We start from the raw sequence: 16,950 nt of genomic DNA on the forward strand, positions 1-16,950 counted from the left end.
GAATGGTCAAAAAGCAACTTGGAAGAGCAGGGTGCACCCTGTTTGTCAGGGAGAATTGTCTTAACATATGCACAGAGTGCTGTACACACTGAAAGCTTAACACTCAAAATGTGATTTGGTGATTTTCACAACTCTTGGTACTTTTTCAACTTGCAAATGTCAGTTCAAAGGCTAACAATGACAACTGCCTGACTGAAGAGTCCCTCTCCCGTACGTATCAGGACTATGTATGACCAGTCCTTGTCAACCATAAAAGGAAAAATAGCATTGTGTTTGTACAATATATCCCATATTACAGTGACCTATGTCCTGATCTTTCCTATAACCTATGGGCTTTGGCATCTCTCCCGAGAGAGAAGATAGTGATTTGAACGCTTTCAGTGATCTCTGATTTCCTGAATTACCTAAATCATCAAGTTACTCTGCAAAACAGCCTTCTTTTACCCTATTTATAAATGGATGATATTATACTTTGCAGAGAACTCAGTGTCTATGATAAACATGCTGGGAATTCACACCAAAGAATAAATTCAGTATTATGTCCCAATGCTCAAATGAAAACATTTCAGCATACTTTGATTCCTAAGTTTAGACATGGCAGGAGGATTGTGGTATACATGCTGCATACTTAAGACCGCTTTCCTGGCCTTGCTTAGAGCTTTAATTGAAACATTCAGGTCTGTAGGTTTGCTTGCTCCTGGAAAGTGCTTCTGAGCCTTCTGTGGAATCCAGCTGTAACATACCAGAGAATCTTGTCCTTTAAAGTGCCTAGATGGTACTGAATAGTGTATTTCCCATTGCAAAAGCACTTAGTCTTAGGTCAAGAAACCCCAAAGTAGCAGCAAGACAAACTAGCAAAAGGGATGCCATTTTTAGTTTGATACCATACAGTGTGAAGTTTACAAAATAATAGGTGTGAATCTAGAGGTTCAAGGTTCACCTTGGTATTTACGACAAAAGTACCTAACCAACACTTCACTAAGGAACAAATCTTGTTTGTTGGATACTTTAGATCACTTCTGAAGTATTCACCAACATATTCATATAGTTTGACATCAGACCTGTAATTCCAGGCAACATTAAGAACAAAGTCTTGCACTACATTACCAGATCTTCTTACAAAGTAATGAAAAATTCAATGGGAACAGCTCACTTTTTTTAGCACTAAGCTGTTAACATATACAATAGAAAACATTCATACCCTGAACTGGTTTGGCTAACACAAAGCACTTGACTTTCATTGCCAGTTTCTGCTAATCAGTTTAAATCCTGCTCCCCTACCCCCTTCATTCTGATTATGAGGGGCAAAACCCAACACAACTAGAAGTCCAATCCCCACTCTATTCAAGGCAGGGGCAGAGGGTGGGCCAGAATTAATTCAGTCAAAATAGTTTTTAGTTCCAACCTCTAAAACAGAGCAGTAATTACAGTCTGAAGTAGTAAAATGAGGATGCAGAATAAAACAAGAGGACTAACTCTTTAGAAACTCAGCATTGAGAGGGCAGGAGGCAGTAGCATAGTGTTAAATATTGATCAAGTCACATACTTGATAAATATTCCTTCACAGAAAGCTCTAAATATTTGAATTTACCTTTCTGGACCCCTGACTTATCAATGCAGAGCAATAGGTGCTAATAATCAGGGGCTGGGGAGCGAGACGGTTGAGGAAAAAGATATTAGTGACTCCTAATACCCAGGTACCACATCCATATGTTTCCGAAGGAACAACACTCTGATGGTTCTACTATGGTAATGGAAAGCTGAAAACATTCTCCGGAACTGAACAACAGTTTGGTTATATCAGACTACTCTCATTACTTTTGCAGGTCAGGCTAGGAAGAGTTTCTCCTCTCTACCACCAGAGAAAAAACAAATTCTTGAAGTTTTTGTTTTTCATTACTTCATACCAGAGTTGAGCTTAACTAAGGCCAATTCAGTTAGGGCTTTTTGTCCAGAGCTTGGCAGGGGGAGGAAATGGAAAGCAAATGCTTCCACAACGTAATTAAGAACCTCATCAGGTATCTCCCCAGAGTCCCAAATAACCTGAAGGGAATTTAGAATAGCAAGTTCTTCTTCATATGAGGAAGCATTATTTCAGTCTTGAAACATTAATAGAAGATTTGTACTGGAGAGACAATTCCCTTGAGTATGGGTTGATGGTAGTTTCTAAACAGAACAGACATTTCATGTTACTATTAACAAGGACCATTCAGACAATCATCTGGAACACCTGGGAGCAAAGTGTCAATGACTGAGCAACAAAGACAAGCTACATTCCTGTAAGATCCTTAAGGCCTAATATTACCATAACTAGCTACACCTGTACTAAAAAAACCTCTAAAGATCCTTGAGTTGTGTTCCGTGTGCTCCCCAAACTGCCTACTTTTTCCTCATTTTAATTTAGCACTTACTAAACACAACACCTACCCTACAACTTAACTTGAAAGATACATGGCATACAGGCCTGTCTCTGGCAATTACAGCTGAGAAAGCACTAAAGTTTTCATTCTCAGGCTGGCAAAATAAGAAAAATCTAGATATAATAGCTGAAGGGAAGTAACTTAAAGAATACTTAAAGATACTTTAATACCATTGGGTATTTAAACTACAGCACACAAGATCAGCTTAGACAGCTTTTAACATAAGAATCCAACAGAATCCTTTTTTGTACAATATTCACATAAACATGTATTGCACATACAAATCCTACATGCACTGTTCACAAACTGAACTGTGACTTAGTCTGAACAAAGAAGTCTTCAGAAGTATACAGGTGTCTAGCCTTCACTGCTCAACAGGTCAGTCCTATTCATACCCCTTTTATTTCCACTTACCTCAGGGTACTGTTTATAACTTCTTATAGCCAAGCCTCAGCTATGCTCTTTTTAGTTGTATTCTGTAATCCCTCTTTATGCTCCCTGTATCCACCACTGCAATGTATTCCAAACTTCACTCACTTTCATCAGAGCTTTAAATACTGTACCTGGATGGTCCTTAGCTTATTTACAGCTGTGATAGTCCAGCAAAATACATCAATTTTAGCTCTTATACTTGCCTTCAAGCTTAAGGGCAACACATAGGAAGTTGTGTCTATGCTATGCTTATTAGCTTTCCCTCTGAAATGGCATAAGAGACAACAAGATAAATTGATTGTAGTATGCTTGCTCTGAAAAAGACAGAAGCTATTACATGCAGCAGTAGACTGTAGTGAAAGTCAGGTACTCATCAATTCTAGAGAGTAGTTGTGTAACAACTCTGAGCCACTGAGTACAGGTGGTAGCCAAACTTACCTTTCATCACTGTATAAACTAGCTTACATACTTAATGCAAGTATCTGAAAGAAAGACTTGTCTATTTACTTTTGGAAATTTGTTTAAGTTTGACATAATTCTTCCTTTAGAAGAAAGTGTGTGTGGAGGGATTTTGTTGGGTTTTTCTCCCCTGCCCCCTCCTAGATTCCAGCACAACTGAGTGCTGGAATTCATTGCTGAACTGAAATACAGTGCTTACAAGGTTCTGGGGTTTTGTGTTTGGTTTTTTTTTTTCGGTTGGGTTTTTTTCTGGTTGGATTTTTTTCTGGTTGGATTTTTTTCCTTTTTCTTTTTTTTTCCACTGCCTAAATGAAAAACAGACATAACAACACAGTAAGGTATTAACATCTTAAAAATTTTTAAGGCACATTCCAACAAAATAAACTTTTATTGAATGCAGTATTAGGCATTCTATTTTGTTTAAGGGAACAGTGCTTCCCCCCAGAGAGATTCCCTTTGACAATTTCTAAAAGCTGTATTTCAGTTATAGAAATATTTCTTATGTCAAGAAACACCAAACTTCAGTCTAAACTTTTCTTGAATTATGAAGTGCAACTAAGTCCTTCCAAATGATGATAGTTTTCAGTAGGCACTAGAATGAGAAACCTGCAAATTGTTTACAATTGCTGGGTACAATGTTATGTTAATTCAAATTTTATACTAACCCATCTAGAGTGTTGTTCTTGAAGAATTATATAAAAAGTGGCATTTAAGAGTAAAGAAATGCAGCTTAAAGAGCAGATTATCACCATTTAAAAAAAAAAAAAATCTTAATGGCAACCTGCATATTTAATACCATTTCCACAGTATGTCAGCTAGCAGACACTTAGTCCAATAATTTAAAACTTTAGATAGGAATGTCTTTTGGTTCTGAATGCAGATCATAAGTCATCATGTCCAGCAGGTGAAGGCTCAGTTGTTTCACTCTCTACTTCCTCTCCTGTGAAATTAAGTAACATAATTAGAATACAAATATATTATTAATTATACCATATAATTTTTGACAATAGGAATTTTTTAAAGAGAAACCCAAATCAACATCTGTATCAAGACCAGAGAAGCAATAAAGCCATAGAGAAGAGCTACTTGCACCATCCTTCTAGTCTAAGCTTATAATTTTTTTTTCCCCCTAGATGCAAACAAAACATTTCAAATAAACTGGTATGATATTGTTAGTGGAAGAAAAAAGCAGCACAGCTATTTCTATTCTAAGCTTTTGTTTTCAGCTATTCACAGTGAACTTTCTCCTTTCCACATGACCTGTCAGAAGAAATTGTGGTATTTGAAAACAAAAAGCACATATTACTCAGAATTATTTTCTATAGTGCAAAGTGCTCGGTTCAGATGTTAAAACAGCCTTTAAAAAAGCACAGCCATTTTATTATATTGGTAAAAGCACTGATCTAAGAAAAAAGCTAAGCCAATTTGTCAACTTTTCCTTTTGCTTTTATTCTCATAAAATGTCAGACCACATTAAAAAAACATAGTAACTAATATCCTGAGTATCAGCACAGGAAGAGTACATAACTGATTTTAAAGGACTACTAACAGTGCGTACTGAGAGTATAAGGTCTGAACTGAATGGCCTTGAGTAGCAATACTACATAGATCTTTACAACTTATTAGTATAAGATGAAAAAGCAGTCAGGGGACAAGGGGATGGGAACAAAAAAAACCAAAACACCAAAAACGCCAAACAAGATAAGTAGTAGAAAGAAAATAAAGGTATGAAATTGACTGTCTCACCTATTCTCTGACAACCTTTATCTGTCTCACCTATTTTCCTACAACCTTTATTGCAAAATAATCCTGTCTTTCACTCTGGAATTGTAAGAAAAGCCTAATGGAGTAATGAAACACTAATGAATGTAATTCTGTCCATAATACGTCATACATCCTAGAGCAAATTACACCTGAATTTTCTGACTGAAGGTATAGTTTAAGTCAAGCTAAACAGCTTCCTACTACTGAAAGATAGATACCTTCTCCATATTCACCTTCACACCAGCTCTAGCACTTTTGTGATCAGAAGATAAATAAATTCAGCTCACTCATCCAGCAAAAAGAATTCTGCTTAATTTTCTGAGACTTCAGTGAGTTGAAGCAGCTTGCATGCGATCAGATAAACCCCTAAGTCATTATAATTAATGATAAAGGAAAAAAAGTGGGGAGGAGGAAGAGCTCCTTTTTATGATAGCAGTAATTTGCTAGTTCACTTTATATAATGAAGCCAGACAGTTAAGTGACTTACAAACACAACCTTGAGTAAAGCAAAAAAAAAAAATCAACACAAGAATAGGACATTTAAAAAAATCCACTGTCTTTAAGCAAGAAAACATGCATGCCAGAATGTGGACTACACCACAAACTACTTGACACAGACCACAGCTGTAGGAACATGAGAAATTATACAGAAGAGTTTACAAGCGACTAGACCCTTAGGCAGAAATACACCTCCAAATTGTTGATATATTTTAAAAAAATCTGTCATTGAAAAGCCATTTACCTGGTTTTAGAATCTGAACACATGTTCCATCCTTGTCTTCAAACCCTTCTGAACATACACACTTGTAACTACCTGAAGTATTAACACAGTCTTGATTCTCTTTCATGCAAACCTTCTCAGGAAGGTTACATTCATCTATATCTGGAGATAGGATAGGGAAAGGAAGAGTCCACTGCTGTTATTTTGTTACAAAACTTACTTGTGCTCAGTCATATAAACAAAATTCTATTCAAATATAAGAAACACCAAAGAGCAGAATGCTGCTGCAACAGATTTTTCGGTTAAAATAATCTGTTACAGTTCTTCATGATTTAGACTGTGTTTCAAATTTATTCAGATAGTACTATTTTTTTTATGTTTTGCAGGCCCCTATGTGGGAAAATGAATTAAGCAATGGCACTTGTCTTAACCTACTGAAGATTTCCCACAGTCATTTTCTAATGATGCCATCAAAGTACAACCAAAGGGAAGGGAACCTGTAAATACTACATCATCATAGTTGATAGCTACTTAAGATCATGTGTACCTTCTGCTATTCCCCACAGAGAAACTAATTTCACTCTTTTTACTATCATTTCACATGTTATAATTCACTATGAATTAGTATCATTTGAACTTGGACATTAGGGATTAAAAGAAAGACAACAGAATGCACATTACATTCCTGCCTTTCTGTTACAAAATGAATACAGAGGGACACTTCTAATGAAGTGGTAGATAACTGACAAAAAACTCATGTATTTGTTTCCTGAACCCGCTATAAAATACCTTGTTCCTTTTGTAGGAGTTTCACCTTTAAGCCTTGTCATGTATATTAGCCCAATAATATAACGGAAGTTATAAAGAAAGTCTCTGCTGCTACTACGAGAACAACTGGGTTCATTTTGATAAGCTGGAAAACCAAAGAGTGAGCTAACTGGTGCTCTACCATGTGTTGCTAAATCCACCAACCTGTACACTTTTCATCTTCCTTCATGTATCCAGATGCGCAGGTCTTACACTTGTCAGAACCTTCCCCTGTGCAACCTACACAGCTGGTATCACATGCTAAAGATAAAATATTTCAAGCATAAAAATTCATGTATCTGAGGTTTTAAGCACCACCCTTTAAGTCAGTCAGCTTACCCAAACAAGAAAACATAGAATCCTAGAATGGTTTGGGTTGGAAGGGACCTTAAAGATCACCTAGTCCCAGCCCCCCTGCCATGGGCAGGGACACCTTCCACTAGACCAGGTTGCTCAAAGCCCCATCCAACCTGGCCTTAGACACTGCCAGGGATGGGGCATCCACAGCCTCTCTGGGCAACCTGTTCCAGTGCCTCACCACCCTCACAGGGAAGAACTTCCTCCTTACATCTCATCTAAATCTACCCTCTTTCAGTTTGAAACCATTACCCCTTGTCCTATCACTACACTCCAGGTTAAAGTGTCCCTCCCCAGCTTTCTTATAAGCCCCCTTTAGGTACTGGAAGGCTGCTGTAAGGACTCCCCGGAGCCTTCTCTTCTCCAGGCTGAACAACCCCAACTCTCTCAGCCTGTCCTCATAGGGAAGGTGCTCCAGCCCCCTGATCATCTTCGTGGCCCTCCTCTGGACTCACTCCAACAGGTCCATGTCCTTCTTACGTTGGGGGCCCCAGAGCTGAATGCAGTACTCCAGGTGGGGTCTCATGAGAGTAGAGTAGAAATAACCATAAATCTCTTGTTTTCCTCATAGGATAGGTCTAAAGCCTGATACCCAATCAGGACTGGACCACATAGTACTAAATGCCTGGTATCACACCCTTTCTAGCATTACCTCTAGCATTAGATTAGACGATAAAGTAGAACAGCAGATTAAAAATAAACCTTTGCATGAGAAAGATCCATCTGTGTTCAAACAATACTGGTGATCTTTGCAAGGAGAAGCAGCACACTCATCTAAATCTGAAAGATAAAAAGTGACAAGTTACCTAAAATAGTAGTAATGATTAAATAGACAGATTAATACTTGAATGCTATGCTTTGGGATCTTGTTAAGAACTGGCCCACAGAAGCTATAAACTTAAACTGACTGCATTGAGATTAATTTTACAGTAAGTTCAGGATCAGATATGCAACGTTAGACATAAAAGTAACATACTGTTTTGTTCAGCTTAAACTTAACATTAACAAATCAGAACTGATCCTCAGATGTTTTGTGATGACAATAACAGACATATCAGAAATTCAGGAGTTCAAATTAAATAAAACTTCCAGAACACCTGCTGTCCTTGTCACTTTCAAGTGAAAGTTTTGCAAGCATTTATGTTTTTTATGTAAATATCATAACAAATAAGCAGACTACTCTTCTGGAATACTGTTGATTTCTCTACTCCTATATTACTAAGCTATGGAACTTTTTAAAGTATTAAAAAAGTTACACAAATGCACACACATATACTGCTTCGTTTTCTACACAAAGCAAACTGGAGAAAGCAGTTATGGTTAAAACCAGCTGAGCTGAAAACCAGTTCTACCTGGGAAGTTAAAACATGCTAGTCTTTTGATTTCAAGGAAAGGGTACAACAGTACTGAACTAAAAAATTCAGACAGAGAAAGCCTATTTCAGTGCCCTTGCTGTCTATCTGATCCTGTTGCTGCAGACATCATTCCTACTGATTACTCAAATTAATTTATACTTGATCAGTTGCAATGATTATTTGGAAGAAAACAGCTGTACAGAAGACAACACTGGAGAAGCTCTTGGAGCATTCAACAGTTGCCTAAGCAGGTATCGCAGGAGCTGTAATTCAAATCCTAGTTCTCAGGAGCACTTTTAAAAAGAAGCAGTGTTCACATAATTTCTAAGATACTGTTTCCAGACATTAAAGGGTCTTTAACAGGTCAAATTCAACCAGTTAAACAGAATGTGCTACTCCCCCCCTAGTGTATTCCTGCTTTGGGAGTATTTTTAGTATTTGGGGTTTTCCTTAAGTGTTTCATACATATTTCCTCATAAACCAAGAGAAATGCTAAGCTAGAAATAGGTAAGAAATTAATGGAAGCACTGAGCCTGGTATTTCTCTCCAATAATAGGAAAAGTTAGTATGCCTTGCTTCTAGTGAAATGTTTGAACTCTATTACGGTTGAGCATTTATAAACATACAGTAATGTTAAGACAATTGTGCAATTACTAAAAAACATGTAGATAAGCTGACAGGAATCTTCCAGTAGTTGACAAAATCATTTGAATAAAGAGCAGGGTACTGTTTAGCACTCAAATAAACACAAAAACCCGTATCTTAAAAGGAACACAACACTTTCTGCTACCTGTATTGCACTAGACTAAAAAGATTCACAGTGAACAGTTTGATAAAGACAACTATAATCACCAAGCAATCAGTGGGGAGGAAATACTGCTTTCCTGCAATATGAAACAAGTAAGGAAGACAGACTACATACAAACTATAGAAATCTAAACTGACAGAACAGTTCCATAAAATACAATAAAACTCAATGTGATGTCATCTAATCTCACTAGCCAACGTTGCTACACAACCTGTTTGAAGTCTACCAAGCATTACTCACCCACACAAGCTGCTTCTTCATTTTTAATCCAGCCTTCTTTACAGTCTTGGCAGTCCTTGTTACTTGAACCAGTACAAGTTTTACAGGCATCATGGCAGGCTGAGATAAGAGAAAACTACAATCTGAGCTTTGTTAGGAGACTCCAAGACAAGTTTGGTCACACAAATTCTCAAAGAAAAATCTTATTTAGGATTCATTGGAAGCTATTGTATTTTAGTAGCTTGAGCCCCCCATTCACAAGATTAGATCTTGACTTTACGGAGGTATCATTTACAAAAATGCAGCTCTATCCTACAAAAACAAAACTCCTACAAAACCCAGGAAGCCAAACCTGGCAATTACAGTCATCTGCACCACTAAAACAGTGCCATGAAATTCTAGTGAATAGAAGTGGTAGGTCCAATTTCCAAAATATTTGGGAAAAGGAAATCAAGAAGATAAACTTTGCTCAGCCACTCAGGGTTAGGACAACAGTTTAAACACTAGGCTCAGCACTCCCACCTAACGAATCCTCAGACTACTTCATTTGCAACCAGCTACAAGAGCGAAGTGTGAAGTGCTACTAGTCTGAAGAACTTCACAAGTGTTTATATATGCATATATAAGCAGCATGTTATATATTGTAATATAAAACACATCATATAGAAGAATTACTACACAGCCAGATAAAAAACCCAACACAGATTGTGTTGAAAAACAATTTTATTAGATCCCACGGTCAGGATTTAGCTGCTGCAGAATCTCACTCAAGATGTAAAAACAGATGAAAATCTGACCAACTGAAAAAGTTTATTCCTACGACCTGACTTTGTTTCAAAATTAAGCTTAGACATACTTAACTGGAATCTATGTAGTCTACAGTACAGATCAGCTGTTTCCACACCCATTTACTCCAGTTAAGCTTATCTGAGACATGAGGAAAACCTAGCTTTCAACGTAGTCCACTGTGCAGCAATTTCAGCTCGTTTTTTGTACAGTACGTGGGGGTGGGGGGAGGGTGGTGACGTGGGGGCAAAGCTCGATCTTCCCTCCTGCCTCCCTCAGGACATAAATGAATTCTGCTTCTTAATTTAAAGCAGGAAAAAAAAAAAAAATTAAAAAAAAATAATCAAGGGCAGTCTGGAAGGATGACATCGCAAAACCTTACAATTCCAAACTGACTGACATGTCATTAATAGTTAAAGCTGAGTGACCAAACTGTAACTATTTTTTGTTTTTACATTCGTCACTTTAAATTGTTTCTAGTTTTGTTTACAAAAACTGAAGAAGGAAGACAAAGATCTAAGCATGTGCCAAAGACTTTGTTACCTGTACAAACAGAATGCGTCTCATTTCTCAAGGTACTGAAGTAACCATTAGAACAGTCCAAACAAAAATCTCCTGTATACTCCTTGTTACAGCTACATGAGCCATCTCCACCTCGGGTACCATCACCATCACAGTGGCCATTTCCATGGCAAGGTCTTTCCGATCCACCACGACAAGCTAAAAAGGATCAAAAATACTTTTCAATCAAATGTTAAAGGGAGTAACTTCCTATTTTCAGCCACGAGCACCTGAATTTTCAGCACCACTTCACAGACAGTAAAATGTAAAAAAGAAAAAAAATAAAAGTCACACTAAACCAGTATATAATTTCCAAAATCTTTTTTCCCTTGAGAGTAACCAAAAGGCTTGCAACAAGGAATGCTCTGTAATATATTCAAGTGTAAGAGTTACTCAAAACAATCTCCAGGAAAGTTCAGTTATAAATTTAATTTGGGGTAAAGACCATGGCTTAAAATTTTATCTATTTTCTTAGCTTCCTGGCTAAAGTTGGTGTCTTTATTTATTCTCGATTTCTGAGAATGCTCATACTGCAGTTGGAAAAACCCTACTAGCAGTCATTTAGATCAATACTGGGAATTGGCACTTATATTGTTAACAATTTAAAGAGGCCAAAGCTGATCTCTAACAAGGTGCAAAGTTTTATAGATTTATAAATTATACTTCAGGGGCCAAAATACCTTTTTTATCACTTTTGCATCAAAGACCTTACTTTCATCCAGCTGTCTCCTACCTACTTTTATCCAATTTCTGCCATTGCATTTTTAACCAATCCTCAGTTTTTAATTTCTTCATTTAATCCCCAACAGTGTTTTGGCCATTTTACTCTTGAAACTGTTGTCTACATAGCTTCTGAAAGGCCACCTAAACAACAGACTTGATGTCACAGGGAGCCTTTAAACATGGGTCAGGTGTAGATGTGAACATCAGATCAGATGGATTCTGCACATGTAAGTATCCTTGACAGCTTTGTACATTACTTCACGCCCGGAAGACTTTTCTTCAGGCAGGATGCTCACAAGGCAGCTACCTAACTATCAGGCAACAGGTATGTACATACTACACAGCAGCTGGTGTCTCACGGAAAATATCATACTTCATGTATTTGTCCATGTTATGAACGACTGAAACAAACAGGTAAAAAGAATGTATCTGCTACTGTATTTTTCAAAAGAAAAATTACCAAGGCAATCTGGTCCGTAAGTTCCAGCAGGGCAGCAAACTTCTATTGTTTCTATGCAAAACCACTTAAACAAATCAGGATACTTCTTCTTTCTGTATATGAAAGACATTAATTTATCAGTAAAAAGAACAAAAAGTCTTTAAAAGCCAGCTCACACAATTGAACCTGCACAATGCAGCAGAGAAATCTGTTGCACGTGACAGATTAGAAACGTATTTTTTTTGTTCTGAAGACGACCTTATTTCAGGAATCAATTTTTAGAAGTCCTCCAACTTGAGATTAATACCTTTTAAACTACCATACTATTAACAGACTCAACTCAAATTTTATAAATTATATTTATGAAAAATGTGAAATAAGAGCAACCAATAAAATCAATTCATCTTGATACATACACACACACACCTTTTTTTTTTTTATTAAACACCTTATTTTTAGGGAAGGTTTATACATAGTTTAGCTGGTCTTATTTATGTCTTTCTCTTCAACATAAATGCTGTGTCTTTATCTCAACTATGCAGAAGATAACCCAGGACAGATACTAACATTTCCTCAAGTTATTGCCAACTTGACAATAGGGTGCCTGTTACAATTGCTCCTCTTTTTTAACATAAATCAAGTATTATTTTAGAAGGATTTCTTTAATATTAATAAGTTACTTATGTGCTGCTCTAGTAGTAGCATACACCCCCAATTACCAATGAAATCACTAGATATTATTTTGCAAGCAAGCATGAGGACTACTACAGTTCTGAATGACAATTCACAGATCTCAGTATCACAATGATGCTTAAGTATCAAAAACTTTAGTAAAGGCTTAGATATTCTGTAGCCTGACAGAAGTCTTCAGCAACTCCTGAGGCATGTACAGCTTCTCTTTCTAAACTATTACGTCTGATCATACTGACTCCAAGGCTCAGGGCCTGAAAAGTAAATTTACTGAGTACCACATGTAACGTAACAACTTACAAAAAAAGATCTAAGGTATTCATGGACAAAGAACCTGTCTTTGGAAACAACCACAGAAACTGAATGACATTTGGACATCGCATGTTAAAGGACAGAAGGCAAAGTTAATCAATTGCACTCAAAATGCCTATTAAATACAGAAACTTTCCAAAACCCAATGTATTTTATGAATAGTTTTGATTATTTTAGGAAGTCTACTTTGTCAAAATCTCTAGTTTAAGACCCGTTTCTTTCAGTTCTGCAAATTTAAGACTCTGGGTTGCATAGCTCACCCTTCTGGAAGGCATGTTCTATGAGGAGCAGCTGAGGACTTTGGGCTTGTTTAGTTTGGAGAAAAGGAGGCTGCGGGGCAACCTCGTTGCTCTCTACAGCTTCCTGAGGAGGGGAAGTGGAGAGGGAGGTGCTGAGGTCTTCTCCCTGGGATCCAGTGATAGGGAATGGCTCAAAGCTGCATCAGGGGAGGTTCAGACTGGACATGAGGAAGCATTTCTTTACGAAGAAGGTGGTCAAACACTGGAACAGGCTTCCTAGAGAGGAAGTTGATGCCCCAAGCCTGTCAGTGTTTAAGAGGCATTTGGTCAATGCCCTTAATAACATGCTTTAATTTTTGGTCAGCCCCGAAAAGGTTAGACAGTTGGACTAGGTGATTGTTGTAGGTCCCTTCTAACTGAAATATTCTATTCTATGCTATGCTATTCTATTCCATTCAAATGGCATGCTAATGTATACATGTTCCTGTATAGTTAGGTAAAAGCATAAAGTAATAAAGCAGTCATTAAGAGCAAAGAGGGTTATCAAAAATCCTTATCCAGTTATAAAATGTTACAATGGTAGTTCACCCTATTGCATTCTAGCTGATTGAGAGTGCTGACAGTCTAAAGTAGTAAAAAAAGAAAATACTTAGAAGAAACATGATTTGGAATTAAAAAAAAGATCCGAAGAGATTTAAATGCTACAATGCCATCCTTGCATTAATTATATTTCATAATGGTATATGAAAAGCTTAGTTATAACAGAAATCACAGGCTAGCTTATAAGGCAGATAGAAAAGCCAGCTGCTATACTGCCATCCTCAAGAGATCCAACTTCTACATTTATTATTTATCAATGATTTTTTTGATTGCCAGGAGAACAAAATATCGTTTCAGGAAAAGAAAGCCAACTAAAACCCCACAAGAATCAGAGAGTCCCTTGCAGTTTTATGACAAAGGAAAACAAAAAAGGTAACAAACCTCAAAGTTTTCCAATGTTAGTTTGCCTCAACACCCCATTGGTAACTGAGCAGACAGTATATGAGAAGCCAGACTGGATGCTTTGGTGCAACACTTCCGGAATTGAAAATAAAAAAGAACACAGTAACAGCACCACATGCTGTTAAAAGTCAGCCTGAACCCAGCTGTACCCAATGGCAACTCTTGAAGGATAATGAAGAATTACCCTGTCCTGGTTTCAGCTGGGATAGAGTTAATTTTCTTTCTAGTAGTTGGTATAGTGTTACATTTTGGATTTAGCATGAGAAGAATGTTGATAACACACTGATGTTTTCAGTTATTGCTAAGTAGTGTTTAGACTAAGTCAAGGGTTTTTCAGCTTCTCAAGCCCAGCAAGCAAGAAGGCTGGAGGGGCACAAGGAGTTGGGAGTGGCCTGGACACAGGCCAGGGCAGCTGACCCAAAGTGGCCAAAGGGGTGTTCCATACCGTGTGACATCACATCTAGTGTAGGAACTGGGGGCAGTTGGCTGGGCGGGGATCGCTGCTCAGGGACTAACTGGGCATCAGTCAGCGAGTGGTGAGCAATTGTATTGTGTATCACTTGTTTTGTATATTCTGATTCTTTTATTATTACTATTATTATTGTCATTTTATTGCTGTTGTTATTATTATTATTTTCTTCCTTTCTCTCCTATTAAACCGTTTCTATTTCAACCCACAGGTTTTACTCCCCCTCCGCCCCGATTCTCTCCCCCATCCCACTGTGGAGGCAGGAAGTGAGTGAGCGGCTGCGTGGTGCTTAGTTGCTGGCTGGGGTTAAACCACAACATACCCATACTGCTATTGCTCAGGCACAAGATTTAACATTAGTAGTTCATCCTCTTAGATAACTTATCCACACCAAGATCTCCACAAAAAAAATTCAATACTTACAGTTTGAACCACCATTTCTCTATATGTTCTTCATGCTCTTCTACCATGTTGTTACATTCAAAGTTACTACTGTCGCACAGATTCTCTATGATCTCTACAAGACGAATTTCGCTACAACCAGAGAAGGAAAATCGTGATTTAAACATTTGACACCACTCAAGACATGACAGAGAAGCTAGACTTCAGCCTAGAATACTTTATCAGTTTATGCTGTGTTCTGAATTAGTTCCAAAACAAAGCAAATATCAGAATAAAGCACTAATGAACATTACTTCAAACCCCCCCAAAATAAATGAGAACGATGACCACAAGAACGACTTTGGCTTGCTTGCACTTATGATGTCTGCAGAGTGTAGGTTTGATAGATTTTTAGCTTCCCAGCAAATTTTTAGTGCAGCATTTTTCTCCTAAGTTCAACAATAAACTTCATGTATTGTTAATACTTGACACAAGCCCATGAAGCTCACAGTAACTGAGGTTCAGAAATCCCACCCTTACATCTGAATGCTCCAACTAAGACTAAAAAGTGAATTTGAAATTTGGAAGAAAGATACCAGATCACTTTGCTCAGCAATCAAACATATATACAAGAGTACAGTAATCTGCATCTCTTCTAGTTTTCTGTTTGGCACTGAAATAGTGACGACTCCAGGGAGGAGATACTGCTTTAATTCTAAAACAAGTATTACAGTACTCCACACTTTTTATGACTACCAATTAACTGTTGACCATTATTTAAAGATCGCCACTTTAGGACTTTAACGAGTAAATAGAAAAAAACCTACTATGACCAATGACGGTATTAACTTTGGTTTTTTTTCCAGAAACAAGACAAATAAAGGCATCAATAAGGAGTTTCAGTCTTTACTGTACTCTTTATAGTGTAATGTTACATTTTAATCAATAAGAATTCAAGGCTTGGACACATGAAACGTTAGCTACAACATTCAGTATTTACGTTCCGGCCAAACACTGGTACGGTGAAGTTACGCACAGTAGACATTAAACTTAGCCGAATGAGAAGTACTGAGACAGCTTACCTGGACTCATACTTTGACAGCGTCTTCTCTTCCCAAGCAGTGTTTCCACCACCAAAGTTCTTTTTAGCTGTATCTGCTAATCCCTACAAATGAAAAGTACCAGGAGAACGTAAGTTACATAAGGTTTGTTTCTAACAAAGATTAAGGGCAATGCTTGTACGACAACTGTGAAAGGCGCCATGCAGAGACTTCAGTAAAGCTCTGAAGCTGCTGACCAAATTGCTAAGCGAAAGAAACAGCTAGTGACAATGTGAAAACTGGTAAAGTGTAGGTTATAGGATAACACGACTCAATTTTCCCAAAGCCCAAACAAGGCCCTGTTACAGTCTTCATTTTTGTCAAAAACCATACACGTATGAAACTTCACAGCCATCTCCTTCAAGTCCTCAGGAACTTTATTAATCACTTGAACGGGACCTCTGCTTCATTCAGTTTTGACGGTACTTGGCCCAGTCTTCACCGTGTCGTAACCTAAACGCACAACCATACGACAGGACCGTTCACCGTGATCGGCACACGTTCCCCGGCCGAACGCCTACCCAAATCGTGCCTTGCAACAGACCTCCGCAGTGAAAGCGATCGACCAAGCCAGGTACAAAGAGCATTAAGCATCTGTCACAAGCCGAAGCGGCCCCTCGCTGCCTAATTTACCGTGCCACCACGCAGGGCTGCTGCAAGCGGCAACAGAGACGGCGTTCCGGAGGACGACGTTGTCCGCCAGCCCCCGCTCACGGCGCCGGGCATGCTGCAGCCGCTCTCTTCGCTCCGAGGCGCCAGCCCTCCTCGGACAGCAAAGCCGGGGGGCCAGCCGCTCCGTGACCCACCGGCCGAGGGACCACCGCCGCCGCCGAAGCCGGCAGCAACCCCCCCGCCGCGCACCAGCCGGACCAGACGCCGTCCCTAAGGCGGCGTTCGGCCCGGGGA

The 16,950-nt window shown here is 38.3% G+C and overlaps 1 protein-coding gene across 1 annotated transcript in view; it reads right to left on the reverse strand.

Annotated features, from left to right (window-relative positions):
- Window positions 1-3,683: 3,683 nt before the first annotated feature.
- Window positions 3,684-16,950, reverse strand: part of CRELD2 (cysteine-rich with EGF-like domains 2) — a 14,346-nt gene continuing 1,079 nt past the window's right edge. Inside the window, exons 2-11 of the mRNA XM_010581079.1 lie at window positions 16,678-16,926; window positions 16,027-16,109; window positions 14,987-15,097; window positions 11,873-11,964; window positions 10,672-10,848; window positions 9,364-9,462; window positions 7,663-7,740; window positions 6,769-6,864; window positions 5,818-5,958; window positions 3,684-4,251 (exon numbers count right to left, since the gene is read on the reverse strand). Coding sequence (XP_010579381.1) covers window positions 4,193-4,251; window positions 5,818-5,958; window positions 6,769-6,864; window positions 7,663-7,740; window positions 9,364-9,462; window positions 10,672-10,848; window positions 11,873-11,964; window positions 14,987-15,097; window positions 16,027-16,109; window positions 16,678-16,926 — 1,185 coding nt within the window. The 3' untranslated portion in view covers window positions 3,684-4,192. The remainder of the gene's footprint in view (window positions 4,252-5,817; window positions 5,959-6,768; window positions 6,865-7,662; window positions 7,741-9,363; window positions 9,463-10,671; window positions 10,849-11,872; window positions 11,965-14,986; window positions 15,098-16,026; window positions 16,110-16,677; window positions 16,927-16,950) is intronic.

This window comes from Haliaeetus leucocephalus, unplaced genomic scaffold (genome assembly GCF_000737465.1).
Source record: "Haliaeetus leucocephalus isolate CR32 unplaced genomic scaffold, Haliaeetus_leucocephalus-4.0 Scaffold751, whole genome shotgun sequence".
Classification (NCBI taxonomy): domain Eukaryota; kingdom Metazoa; phylum Chordata; class Aves; order Accipitriformes; family Accipitridae; genus Haliaeetus; species Haliaeetus leucocephalus.